Below are 13,730 nucleotides of genomic sequence, written 5' to 3'. Positions count from 1 at the left end.
GAATAGGATATTGAGGATTAGATTATTGAGAGAATGAAATTTTTAGAATTGGCGGCCAAGATGAGTTTCTTAATGATAGTATGGTCTCCCATGTATTTTGATTTACCATTGCAAAACATACGAGACTCTTCAACTTCAGTTCATTAAGAATAGAGTATGTGCAATAAAAAAGAACATTTCATATTCTTGAAAAATTTTAAGATTTTTAAAAATTCGTATTTATAAAGGATTCATTTAATGAATGAATATATCTTAGAAATGCATGTTATCTTGGAAATATAATTAGTTATTAATATAGAGAGATAATTTGCACGTCTCTGATAAATACATGTCATTGGAAATGTAATTAATCATCAATATCAATATAAAGTGATAATTTTTAAAAATTAAATATTAAAATAAATGGAAAATGTATAATTGACCTATAAAATATGATATTATTTACATATCCAGTAATAATAATCCTTAAAATTACTAAAAAGTCCATTCTAACTAGCCAGATTCTGGCTGTCCATTAATTATTCGGCTCATACTTCGTCAAATCAGAAGCTTTCTCGTCAATAAATGCATGCATTGGACGATGCTAAATTTCTTTCTGCACGTTCTTGCTCTGTTCTGCTCTGCAGGTACCTTCGTTTGTTCGTAGTTCTCTGTTCGTAGAATTCGAAGAGTCGAAGGCCTCGTTTTGTGGGCTAGATCTCCTCGGGCATGGTTTCTTTTTGAAGAGTTCCGAGAGTCGAAATTTGGGTCGGATCGACATTTTTGCGAAGTTCTTTCGTGCCTGCAAGTTGCTCTACGAATTGCCTGTTAGGAAAGTAAGAAAGATAGAGATACAGAGAGGAGAGTTCTTCCTTTCTATCATTTTCTTCATTTACGTATGAGGTGGAGGATGGAGACCCGGCACATTCCCAGATCCTCGTTCACTAGAGCCATTGTTATTCTGCAAATCATCTTGGTCGTCTTCGTCATATTAAGTGTTGCAAGCCTTCACCATTTCTTTCATGTTGGATACTTTCTCGATGCCAATGAAGAGAACTGCCAAAAATTCCAGACGATGAGCAATGGCTATGCTGACTATGACCTTACGGCTCTCCATGACCGTGTCGAAGAGGTCCTTGCCCGGATCTCTGATATCCAGAACAAGCTTCAGTCCAGCTTGAAGAACAAAAGGAGCATCGCTGTCAAAAACATCACTCACACCGAGTTCAGAATCTTCCTCGAAGAGCAAGTGATGCAACCTCTTTACAGTGTTCACGTCGCACTCACTCTTGTTCGCATTCCTAAACCGGATGCAGTGGAGGACCCCTTAATCAACTTCTTCACAGTGGAGGAGACAAGGAAGTATATCACCGGAAAGGGCAACAAGGACGGGAAGTTGAGCGTGTATGGTACTAATAGAACCTACAACACCATTGGCCATGCTTGTGTCCTCATGAGAAAGGAACTGGAGGAGTATATGGATTACGACATGGGCTCCTACTGCAAAGATGATTGGAATCTAGCACAAAAGTTGATGCTCGGAGGTTGTGACCCTCTTCCCCGGAGAAGGTGCTTGGCTCCGGCATCCAACCTATATCAGAAGCCACTTCCAATTAACATGTCCTTGTGGACTATGCCAGACGATCGCAATGTGAGGTGGAGTAACTACAAATGCAGGGACTTCAAGTGCTTGTCGAGTAGGAATCCGAGGAGGAGCTTCTCCAAATGCATTGGATGCTTTGAATTTGAGAAGGAGAAGCTGAGATGGGTTAGCAATGTCTCACTAGCTGACTTCCTGATTGCTGATGTTCTTGCAGTTAAACCAGGGGAAATCAGGATTGGATTGGATGTTAGTGTTGGAACAGGAAGCTTCGCGGCTCGAATGAGGGAGTGGAATGTGACAATTGTGTCGACTTCGTTGAATTTGGGAGCTCCTTTTAGTGAGACAATTGCACTTAGGGGTTTAATCCCTCTGTATGTAACACTTAATCAAAGGCTGCCATTCTTCGACAACACCATGGATTTGATACACTCTAGTGTATTCCTTGATGGTTGGATTGATCTACAACTATTGGACTTTTTCTTGTTCGACTGGGACAGGGTGCTAAGGCCGGGGGGCTTGTTGTGGTTGGACAAGTTCTTCTGTAGCAGAAAGGATCTTGATGACTACATATACATGTTCCTCCAGTTTAGGTACAAGAAGCGCAAGTGGGTGATTTCTTTCAAGTCGAAAGACGAGGTGTATCTCTCCGCATTGTTAGAAAAGCCGCCGAGGTCTTTGTGAATGGAGAAGGTGACTACTAATGTTACATTTGGACATCAATGCCAACTTTCAGGTGAACAACACTTGAAAGCTTAAGCTTTTGTTGCTTTTATGTTTTGTTGATAGTTCTAACCCTTCTAATTGTTAGCATGAGTTCACAATGATCTTTCTCATTGTTCAAAAGGCTTAATGAGTCTAATCACTTTAATATTTTATTGGGCTCATCATAATTTGTAGTGTGTTCATCATGATTGATCTTGTTCATGTTAAAAAGGTTTGATATGTTTGATCACTTTAATATTTTATTGGCTCGATCATTATCAAAAATTTAACAGAGCAGAAGTATTCCCTTTTTTGTTTTAGTTCTATTATCCAGTTTTGTAAAGCCATGTCTTTGTTAGAAAAAATCTCATCACTTGTTATCTGTTGATTTGGATATTTGACTCTCTTTTGGAGCTTAATTCTATTTTTTATTCCTTTGATAATTGTACTCTAGCTTTATCAAAAAAAATTCTACACTGGGGTATAGAATGAATGAAATAGAATAGAAAAGGAAAATAATCTATTTCATTCCTTTATTTGATTGTAGTAATGAAATATTATAACTAATAGAATCATTCATTTTATGTTTGGTTTGATTGGTTTGCCTAATTCTTCCAGCATGTTTGACCTAATCACTCAAGTTGATCTTGAGGGCTCCAAGAAAAGTGTAATGATCTCTCAAATTGTTGCAAGAAGAACGTTAAAGCAATGACTAAGAACTAAAAGAAAGAGTATGTATTTTCTAGGTTCAAACAGTTTGCCTTTCCATTATAAAAGGTAGAGGCTAAAGGAATAGCCTTAAGAAGAATTTGGTATTATCATAGTGTAGTGGTGCTTCACCTCATTGCTAGAATTTTATCATTGTGATTGCGTGCTTTTCTAAAGTCATGAGGATGTGTGTTTTGGCGGATCGAAATGAATGAATCCTCAAAGTAGATATGACAACGACAAATATGGTTACACTTCTAGTTCATGAGGTGGTCATTGATATAGTTAAATGCTCATTGTTAGGGCTTAGTGTAACCCTTTTCCTATCCTTTTATACGGTTTTGGATTCATTTGTATAGTTGTATAGTTTTAACAGATTTTTCTATTTATTCATGAATGAACATTTGAGATGCTGTGGATAGTGGAGGTCTCCATGCAAGATCAAAGAGAAGTCAAGCCCTTGGTGTAGAATTAGAATTAGAATGAATGAAATAGAAGAGAAAGGGAAAATAATCCATTTGATTCCTTTATTTGATTGTAGTAATGAAATAGTTTAACTAATAGAATCATTCATTTTAAGTTTGGTTTGATTGATTTGCCTAATTCTTCCAGCATATTTGACCTACTCAGTTCATTCTGTTTGTTTGGTCAATTGCATATATACTACATTTTGCCAAGGTTGACAATAGTTGTTGGTCATATAGTTTAGAAATCAGTTGGCTCTTTGAAGAACTGTAGTTGAATTAAACCTTTTTTACCCCACTTGAATGACTAAAATGTACTTGAAACTTAAAATTTTCTAATGATCACTTAATTTGATCTTGAGGGCTCCAAGAAAAGTGCAATGATCTCTTAAATTGTTGCAAGAAGAATGTCAAAGCAATGAGTAAGAACTAAAAGGAAGAGTTGGTATTTTCTAGGTTCAAACAGTTTGCCTTACCACTATAAAAGGTAGAGGCTAAAAGAAATAGCCTTAAGAAGTATAGTGGTGTTTCACCTCATTGCCAGAATTTAGTCATGAGGATGTGTGTTTTGGCGGTTCGAAATGAATGAATCCTCAAAATAGATATGACAACAATAAATATGGTTACACTTCTAGTTCATGAGGTGATCATTGATATACTTAAATGCTCATTGTTAAGGCCTAGTGTAACCCTTTTCCTATCCTTTTATACGGTTTTGGATTCATTTGTATAGTTGTATAGTTTTAATAGATTTTTCTATTTATTGATGAATGAACATTTGGTTCAATTCTTCTCTTCAATCTCTTTAATTGATGTAGCCCATTCATGCCATTGCCAAAGTTTATAAGAGCTGTCTTCTTATATACAAATTAAATCTTTCAGTCAAACCCTAAACTTGAGTTCATATTTAGCGGTTAACAATACATGGTGATGCAAACCCAACTCATGTTAAAATCCAATATGACCTTTCAAACTTCAAAAGAGCATGACTTTTGACTCAGTACTCAGAATAAAGTTCTGTTGGTGATCATACGTGCAAAATTTGAAAACCTACATTTGTTATTGGTGAAACCTTAACTGTCAAGTTTTGGCCCCATATTCCACCGTTTAAACCCTTTTCAGAGTCATTTTGTTATTTTTGCTAATTTTCATTTTTGGGGTATTTAGGATGATTTTGATATTCTTGGTATTTATATGAGATGATTTGTCTTGATCTACATCTTGTTTTGTTTTGAGTTAAGATCATTCAGTTATGTTCTTTCCTTTACGGGTAAAAGATCTATTTTCTTTTTTCTTAAGATTGAAATTAAGATCTGTTAATTGTAATTCTTTCCTTTATTTGGGGCTTAAGTTATGGTATATAAGACTTCTGTTTAAACGTTGATTTATCTTTTATTCATAATAAAATTTTCTTATTGTGGTAAAATTTAGAGAGCAGCGTATTTTTTTTTGTTTTAGGAGGATCCTCTTTTTATTTTCTCCTCAATCTTCTTTTCTTTGTAGCGAAGGGGAGCTTGGCGTAACGGTAAAGTTATTGCTATGTGACCAAAAGGTCACGGATTCGAATCCTGAAAACAGCCTATTGTAAAAAGCAAGGTAAGGTTGCGTACAATGGATCCTTCTCCGAGATCTCGCATGACGGGAGTTTCGTGCACCGGGTTGTCCTCTTTTTTTCTCTGTAGCCCGTAGGATAATCGTTATCTTACCCAGCGTCACATGGTTAGTTTCTAAAAGATATTCTGATCTCTAAATCATCATCGTCTGTGTAGAGAATCTGTGGTTCTATCATCTAGTTGATCACCTCATCTCCATATTTGGTCCGATTCTTCGTTGTTAACAGGTTTTCGTCTATTGATTGTTCTTGATCGTTTAACAGTGACTTGTATGATGAACATCTTCCTCGTTGCAATATGATCATTCCACACAGACTCGCACCAATTCCTTAGTAAGTTAGTGGCTGAGTGCCCAAAAAGAAAGATAGTGACTCTGCATGTCTGATAGAATCATAGCCGTGTGCTTGCCACTATTTGTTGCTTCTCCTACAATTCACACCTTTTCTTTTTAGACGTGTGGGCTGCGAAGGCTGGAATTTACTGCAGTGGCAGTGCTGCTCCACCTCCATTTCCAAAGGCAAACCAATCATCAAGACTGGCATGCCATGAATTAATCCTTCCGTCCTACTTTATGTTTATTTCCATAGTTGTAAAAGATGAATATATTCGTTTTCAACATCCCTATCAACTCGTTTCAAGATTAATATGGAGGAGGTAAATTACGGACGGCTATTAACTTTTGAAATAATAACTAACACATAAGGAAAAACTTTATGTTTATTTCTAGAGAATAATAATGATGGATTATATTTATACCATAGAGAAAATCTATCAAATTCTAATTGCAAACTCTAAATTCATCGATTCTCGTTCAAAATCAATGATCTTGATATGCCGGAGATAGTAAGCACCATGTAGCCGACCTTGAACTCGGTCAACATAGAGCCAGGGCAGCTTGACTCATAGCTGAGCTCAAGACAAACCAGCCTGGCTCAAGTCTAGCTAGGCTTGGGTCGGGCCAGAAGATTAAAGGTGAAACCATGTGATCATAATCAAATCGGAGTTAAGCTCGATCAAAAACTAGGTCAAATGCATGGGAGGATGAGTGGGAAACGTGGGACGGATTCTCAATATGTGTGCGAATGTGCAAGACATGGTACGAACACAATTCGAAGACGTAGACTGTTACGTAGGAATTGCATCATCACTCTTCTAGGATAATATAAACATGTGTCTCTCTCAACCCCCCGAACGACACAGTGGTTGAAATATTGGGCGCTGTCATACAAGGTTTCTGATGATGCCCTCCCTCTTGCCTTGGTCACTTTCACTAATGGCTAGTAGCCATCTGTGATTTACCTCCTCCGTATTTGTCTAAGGATGGATTGGTAGGAGCGCTGGGATGAGCGAATCACCTTTGCCACATGTGTGTCTCTTTTGTAATCTCTATAATAAATATATGTGGTAACCTATTATTGTCTTCACGGACTAGCGCAGTTAGTTCATATAAGAGTGTCACTGTCAATACACATGAAGTCGATTTTCAGTAATGCGGAATGTCTTGTTGGTTGTTTTAACTCCTCGTATACGCTGTTGTTACTAGATAAAACTTCGTGATTTACTTCCCTTTCAAACAGTAAGGGACACTTAGAAAGGTCGATGAGATGATGGTTTCGTTAATTTACTGTCAATAGGTGTAATCTATTGTCATAAGAGGTAGCCAAGTCAGTAATCATGTGATAGATTTGATAGTCTATTAGGAGGAAGGTTTGGCGTGAAAATTATCACATTTTACATTAATAGGTGGTAGTCTATCAGTAAAAAGGATTGTGATGGATCCAGAAATATCATATTTAGTTGCCCATGCCTCACTTTTGCTGCTTTACATCGATAGCTGGGCCAATCTGGACAGCACTGCTTTCAGTGAGATACCTTAATATATAATCCATTCAAAGTTCAAGTGAGTGGAGGAGTGGGCCAATATCTGTATATTAAGTATCTGCTGTAGAGAGCATGCCTTTAATTTGAAGTGAGAACAGAAGAGAAGAGAAGAGTTGGAGGTGGGAGACATATACATGAGGCATCGACGTAAAGGAGGCAGGGACCCCATACGTTGGTTGCTGTAGGCACCAAACTAGCTGACAGTCACCGTACGTGCTTGAGGCAACACTGTCGGTAATTGTGAAAATAATTTAACGAGAGATTGTAAAGAATAGGGCAAAGATCAATTGGATGGCCTATGGGATTACGGTGTGATGGTAAATAATAGGATGGTATGCTTATGCAATGAATGAGTAGTCAATTTTCATGCTGGATATTCTCGAACATCTACGGAGCTTGAATCACTCTGCCGTTGGTCATTCCTCAAGACTCATCTATATTTTTAAATTTATCTTTACGGTCAATGAAAAATTTTGATGAGACCATATCGTTCACCTTTAAGATTAACCGGTTGGATTAACAAAAAAAAATTTTTAATAGGACATTCCAGATTTATCAAATTGCTAGATGGACAATTTTTTTAAAAAAAAAATAAGTTAAAATGACATCTTTTGAGAATATCCATTGTTGAAAGTACCTTTTCGAGTAGCCACTAAAGTGTGAAAATTTAATTATTTTATTTTAATTAAAATTAATATATATAAAGTATTATTATATTAAAACATATTTTTACTAATTTAGTTAAAATTATTTAAATTTTATTAAAATTATTCTAATTGATCAAAACTAAGCTCATATTGCAGTAACTAAATCTTAAATACTAAATCCGAAATTCTTGAATTATAAATCTTGATTACTATTATATCAAAATACCTTTTATCAATTGCTCAAAATGAGTTGAATTTTATCAAAAGCATAATAAATAGATCAAAATTACTTTAAAACAATTGTAGAAATTACTAAATAGCTATTACATAGTTATAAGTAAATTATAAATCTTAAACCCTATATCCAAGGGCGTAGCCACCTTAAGGAGAGGGGGTGCGACCACCCCCTCTCATATTTTATTCAAGAATAATATATCTATTTGAAAGTCCCCATAGTCATTTTGAGTAATCGATTCATCACCATTCATTGTCAAAAAATGAAATTGATCATATATTTGGAAAGTCCATGACCTAAGTTATCTATTGGTACCACTTTTACGAGAAAATATTGTAATTTGAAATATTAAATTTTAAAAATAAAATATATAATAATAAACGGATGAACTAAATCATAAGACATGAAGTAAGGAAGCTAAATTAAAATTGAATTGAGTTTGAACTAAATTCAACGGATAGGTACAGAGATAAGAATTATGTTAGTTCAAATCAGGATTGATTTGAAATTGAGTTATGACCAAACCAAATTTAATGTTTAAACAAGTTCGAATGATTTAAAATAAATTAGGATATTTTGGACAAAATTAAATCTTTTATTTTTTTCTCTCCCTCTTCTCCCTACGCATGTTACATCCCCGCCATACCATATGACACCCTTTCGCCCATTCCTCTCTTTTATTTTTTTTTTCTTCTTCTTGATTAACTTCTTTTCCTTCTCTTCTCTAACATTAGTAAATCTATAATTTTTTTCTTTCCTCTTCTGAAGTACAAGAGTTCTTTTTTCTTCTTCCTTCTCTTCTCCAACAAGCAAGAAATGCAGCAACAGTTGCTGCTCTCTTTCATCGAAACTAGTTAAGGTTGCTAACGAAGAAAGTAAAGTTCCCCTTTTTTACCTCTTCTTCTTCTCTATTTTTCTCAAAAATAATAATTTTTCAAAAATTGTAAGTTATTCTTTTCTTCTTTCATGAATTTTTAAAATTTAACTCTCCTAATTAAAAATCCTGATTACGTCACTATCCATATTCTAAATCATACATCTTAGTAGTTGTAGAAACTATTAAGTAGTATCTTAAATAATAGTTGTTATAACATGTAAATTTATAGTAGTATAACCACCACTTAATAGTTTCTACAACTGTTTTAAACTTACTATGATAATTAAGCTTATATTGATTAATTCATGTTGTAATAACTATTTAGCTGTTGATATATGTTTAACTGTTATTCATATGAATTATAATAATAATAATGAAAGTAAGGATATTCTCATAAAATAAAATTCTCTTTTATTTTATTTTTATTTTTTTGTAAAAAAATGATGTGTGTGTGACGATTAGATAAATCTGCCCTTTTGATTTTTAAGGTTTAGTGGAAATTTCAAGCACAGTCGTCACTGTAATCGAATACGAGAGCATGGAGTGGTTCCGAAGAGCACAACTACAGTTCACTGCAGAGTCTTTCCAGTTCCTTATATTACAAAACTTGATTTGTTTAAGACGCCGAAGAACTTCTAGGGAACTGAGAAAGAAAGTGTAGATGAATTGCGAGTCCACTTTCGACTCCATTACCGAAAAGGAACAAGGAATTAATGATAAAACCCATGCACGGTGCCTTCGACGACTCAGTGGTCCAGTTGCAACAACGATTACGAATCAAAAGAAGAGAAAAGGAGTAAAAGCTGCAGGCTTGCTAACGAAGTCTGAAATCTTTCTTTCATCTTAATATTACATTATTTAGTTTTGCAAGACCTGTTCTCTTCTCTTGTCGGAACTGGGGATTGATATCGAATACGATAATGATTACCCTAAAAACTTATAAGAAGACGGAATTATAGAGAAATCTCTAAAAATAAAGAGGAATTTAATATTTATCAAAAAAAAAAAAACTTTATTAATAAAGAGAAATTAAAATTACATTACAATATTGATTAATTTATTTGATACAGTTAAGATAATATAATATCTATTACAAAAGATAATAAAATTTTAGTTTACAAGGCCAACATGTAATCCAATTATATTCTAAGTTTAATGTTTGACTAAAATTTAAATGTAAAATATACTCTTAGTCAATTTCCTGCATCAATCGGTCGTCGCCTCCGTTGCCGTTGCCGCCGGCCACCTCCCTTGCCGGCTGCTGCTGTTGTCGCCTCCAGGCAAAGCAATGACGACGATGGTCAACGATAAATGTTCGCAGGATATTTTTATCATTTTATTATAATATAAATTACAAATTTTATTACATTATCTTTAACCAAACGCAACCTATATGATAAATCCTCATGTAGTTAAATAGATATATTTATATAAACTCTAGACCTAAGATTAATAAATGATTTTTTTTAATATATGAATATCAATTTTAGAGAAAGAAAATAAATCTTCTCAAAAAAAAATTCCTTAACAGAGATCAAAATTACTAAAATAGGACATTGATATAAGTAAATCTTGACTCATATATACTAAAAAAAAATACAAATTATCCTAAACACCATAAACATATAAATTATCAAAAATAATAAAAACATGTTCAGAGGCTCGGATGAGGACTTAAAAATGATAGATTTGGGTCCGAAATTTGATAGTTATGAATTCCTTAGTAACAAACCTAGATTTTTTAATTTTGCACACGTAGTTGATGGATTTGGGTATGAAATCTTACTATTAAGAATTCCTCAATAGTAAATGTAGATCTCATATAGATAGTCTCATTTTGAGTTCCAAATAAAAAAATTATGCCCTCTTTAATATATTGAGTTGGTCCTGTATTAGAGACACTCTGCAGTATAAAGCGAGAGGAAGCATCAAATTAACATGGAGATATTGTTAGTTTTGTGCTTCTTAGCTTTGGAGCTAGTGGTGCTTCTGTGAATTGGAAGTGAGTAGAACAGAGAGCCCGGGCATGGGGAATTTCTTTTACTGAAGGGGACAAATGAAAGATACAAGAAGAAGACAAGCACACCGATGCCCACAGAAACAGACAGCTCTAGAAGAGGGAAGGCATCGCAGCTCCAAAAATCCTCGGCCATGGATTCTAGCTACAACCTACTCATTTGCTGTTTTCTCCTCGCGCTTCTTGTTTGTCCTGTTGCCTCGGCGGCGGCGGCGGCGGCGCCTGCGGTCAACCTCACACTGCATCACTGGATCACGGCCCATTTGAAGAGCGTCAACAGACCCGCCGTGAAGACGATCGAGGCAGCCCCCGTCGTCTCCTTCTCTGTGCCTCTTGGGGTTACTGTTCTTGAGCTGGAGATAACTCTGTTTCTTTCTTCTTGTGCACGCAGAGCCCTGATGGTGATGTCATTGACTGCGTTCCTTCTCATCTCCAGCCCTCGTTCGATCATCCCAAGCTCAGAGGACAGAAGCCCTTGGTACGTTTCACCAAACAAAATAAAAAAAAAAATTGTTCTTGTGGTATATCGATAGTCAATTGTCCCAGGATCCTCCTGAGAGACCGAGAGGCCACAAATGGAACATCAGTGCAGCAAACGGCGTGAGCCTGCAAGCTTGGACGATCTCCGGGGAGTCATGTCCCCAAGGCACGGTGCCGATAAGGAGGACGACGGCGGGAGACATTCTGCGAGCCAGTTCCCTCCGGCGATTCGGAAGGAAGCCGGCCGCTGCGCGGCTCCGCCGCGACTCGACCAACAACGGCCATGAGGTCCCTCTCCTTCATCCTTGTTCACTTCCTCTCCGTCATCTATTTTGTCTCGAGTTAATTAATGTATTTTCGAATGCTTCCAAGGCATGCATACCTTCGTCCACCTCGTAGTTGATGGTGTCTTGTCCATTACTGCCTCATGTTAATTGCTCTGCAGCATGCTGTTGGCTACGCCATGGGAGATCAGTATTATGGTGCAAAAGCTAGTCTCAGTGTCTGGGAACCGAGAGTGACGATTGGATCAGAGTTCAGTTTGTCGCAGATCTGGGTCATCTCTGGAGCCTTTGGCGATGATCTTAACACCATTGAAGCTGGATGGCAGGTAAAATTAATAAACACTCTCTGCTTGAGTTAAAGCCTATCCTCAGTTTCCATTCTTCAGAAAAGAAAAAAAAAAAAAACTTACTTTCAGTTCCACATCATTTTAGATTCGGCATTTACCTAATTTTTCATAATATCTATTCCGGAATGCCTCTTGCCATCGGTCGGTTTTCGTCCGAAATTCACTATGGATCTAAAAGAAGTTAAAATCATTTCAAATCAAAATTAATATATCTTTAGAAATCTTCTTAGTATCATTTTATAGATTTACATCATTGGAAATTTAAAAGTTTAATTTTTTTTTAATTAGGAAAGTCCTAATAACTCATTGATGGTGTTGATTAATGAGTATCATTATTCTATTCCTATAATAAGTTTATGATAAATTGTTTTAATAACATGAATAGAAAGGTATTCTGGGAATATACTTGGAGTATTATGAAAATTAAGTACAAAATGCAAAATGCTGAATAGATTTGACAATTTGTCTCTAGTCTTTGTTTGAAGAGAGAGAGCAAGACACAAACACGCTGCACATTGTGAGATTTGATAGCTCAGGCCACAAACTGATTGCTCTGATCAATAACATCAGAAAAGAAATCATTTGGGATATTTAGAAGAAGAAAAAAAACTGCTTGACATTTATAATTAACTCTCATGATCAGGTAAGTCCTCAGCTATATGGAGACAGCAGGCCCAGATTTTTCACATACTGGACTGTAAGTAATTACATTACTATCAAGCATGTACTTTTAACACAGTCAGATATATGAGACGCTTTGTTATGCAGACGGATGCATATGAAGAGACTGGCTGCTACAATCTCTTGTGCTCAGGCTTCGTACAGACAGACAGTAGGATAGCCATTGGAGCAGCTATTTCACCAATCTCAGCCTCGAATGGCGGCCAATTCGACATCGATCTTCTGGTGTGGAAGGTAACAATTACTAATTATCTTCCAGATAAACTCATCACATTAATTAAATGGGTGATAAAATTACGTATAAATAACAGGACCCGAAGCATGGGCACTGGTGGCTAGAATTGGGGTCGGGATTGCTGGTGGGGTACTGGCCGGCGTTCCTGTTCAGTCACCTGGCGGAGCACGCGAACATGGTGCAGTTCGGAGGAGAGATTGTGAACGCGCAGTCGTCGGGTTTCCACACGTCGACGCAGATGGGCAGCGGGCAGTTCGCGGAAGAAGGCTTCCGCAGAGCTGCTTACTTCCGCAACCTGCAGCTGGTGGACTGGGACAACAGCTTGATCCCCATGGCCAACCTCAGGCTCTTAGCTGACCACCCCAATTGCTACAGCATACGAGGAGGGATGAACAGAGTGTGGGGGAACTATTTCTACTACGGAGGGCCGGGGAGGAACGTGAGGTGCCCTTAGAAATTAATGGTTATATAAATATATATTGACATGTATTTTTGTTTTTGTTTTTTATTTTTGTTCTTGTTGTTTTGTTCTTGTTGTTGAAAACAAAAGAAGAAGAAGAAGCAGAAGAAGAAGAAAATTATTGGGTATTTTTAGAGAGAAAATCTTCTCTTCTTTTTTTGTTTTCTTGTTGTGCTCATAGAAGAGTGTTCTTGGATGGCTCCGTGTTCTGTAAATGCAAAGGAAATTAAACTTGGGAGATTATTATTTTGCTCTTGTGATTTTTTGATTATTTTTGTTCGAAGTTTTTTTTTAATCTTAATGTTAATGTTGTGTGATTATTATGCATAGGGTTGTAAAGAAGGTGAACTGAGCCAAATTTGGGATGTTCAAACTTATTTGATAAGGTAATTGAGTTAAGCCGGTCAAGCCTAAATAAACCAAGAATTTGAAATAATTGTTCAAACTTAACTTGATTTATTTTTTATGAGCTTGAGCTTAGTTTATTTAGATATTTTCGAGCTCTCAATTCAAGCTT

At 36.2% G+C, this 13,730-nt stretch overlaps 2 protein-coding genes across 3 annotated transcripts; both read left to right on the top strand.

The window, feature by feature from the left end:
- The first annotated feature begins 634 nt into the window (after positions 1-634).
- Positions 635-2,422, top strand: LOC122017022 (probable methyltransferase At1g29790). Its single transcript, XM_042574484.1, has one exon. It carries the CDS (start codon positions 878-880, stop codon positions 2,261-2,263), a length of 1,386 nt encoding a protein of 461 aa, XP_042430418.1. The 5' UTR covers positions 635-877; the 3' UTR covers positions 2,264-2,422.
- Positions 2,423-10,619: 8,197 nt separating this feature from the next.
- On the top strand, positions 10,620-13,473 carry LOC122017187. Of its 2 annotated transcripts, XM_042574727.1 has the most exons (7): positions 10,622-11,028; positions 11,118-11,204; positions 11,273-11,494; positions 11,652-11,816; positions 12,481-12,534; positions 12,606-12,752; positions 12,830-13,473. In XM_042574727.1, exons 1-7 carry the CDS (start codon positions 10,798-10,800, stop codon positions 13,205-13,207), a joined length of 1,284 nt encoding a protein of 427 aa, XP_042430661.1. In that variant the 5' UTR covers positions 10,622-10,797; the 3' UTR covers positions 13,208-13,473. The 2 variants fall into 2 exon arrangements, with proteins under 2 accessions (XP_042430662.1, XP_042430661.1); XM_042574728.1 differs by lacking the exon at positions 12,481-12,534 and having other exon boundaries at positions 10,620-11,028.
- The last annotated feature ends 257 nt before the right edge of the window (positions 13,474-13,730 follow it).

This window comes from Zingiber officinale, chromosome 8B, assembly GCF_018446385.1.
Source record: "Zingiber officinale cultivar Zhangliang chromosome 8B, Zo_v1.1, whole genome shotgun sequence".
Lineage (NCBI taxonomy): Eukaryota > Viridiplantae > Streptophyta > Magnoliopsida > Zingiberales > Zingiberaceae > Zingiber > Zingiber officinale.
This window is presented reverse-complemented; position numbering and strand designations above follow the sequence as displayed.

Bases quoted from the DNA above. Each gene is read 5' to 3' on its own strand.
- LOC122017022 (XM_042574484.1), top strand. From the start codon at position 878: ATGAGGTGGAGGATGGAGACCCGGCACATTCCCAGATCCTCGTTCACT.
- LOC122017187 (XM_042574727.1), top strand. From the start codon at position 10,798: ATGCCCACAGAAACAGACAGCTCTAGAAGAGGGAAGGCATCGCAGCTC. The intron at 11,205-11,272 runs GTACGTTTCACC...CAATTGTCCCAG, and splicing joins TCAGAGGACAGAAGCCCTTG to GATCCTCCTGAGAGACCGAG. The intron at 12,535-12,605 runs GTAAGTAATTAC...TTTGTTATGCAG, and splicing joins GATTTTTCACATACTGGACT to ACGGATGCATATGAAGAGAC.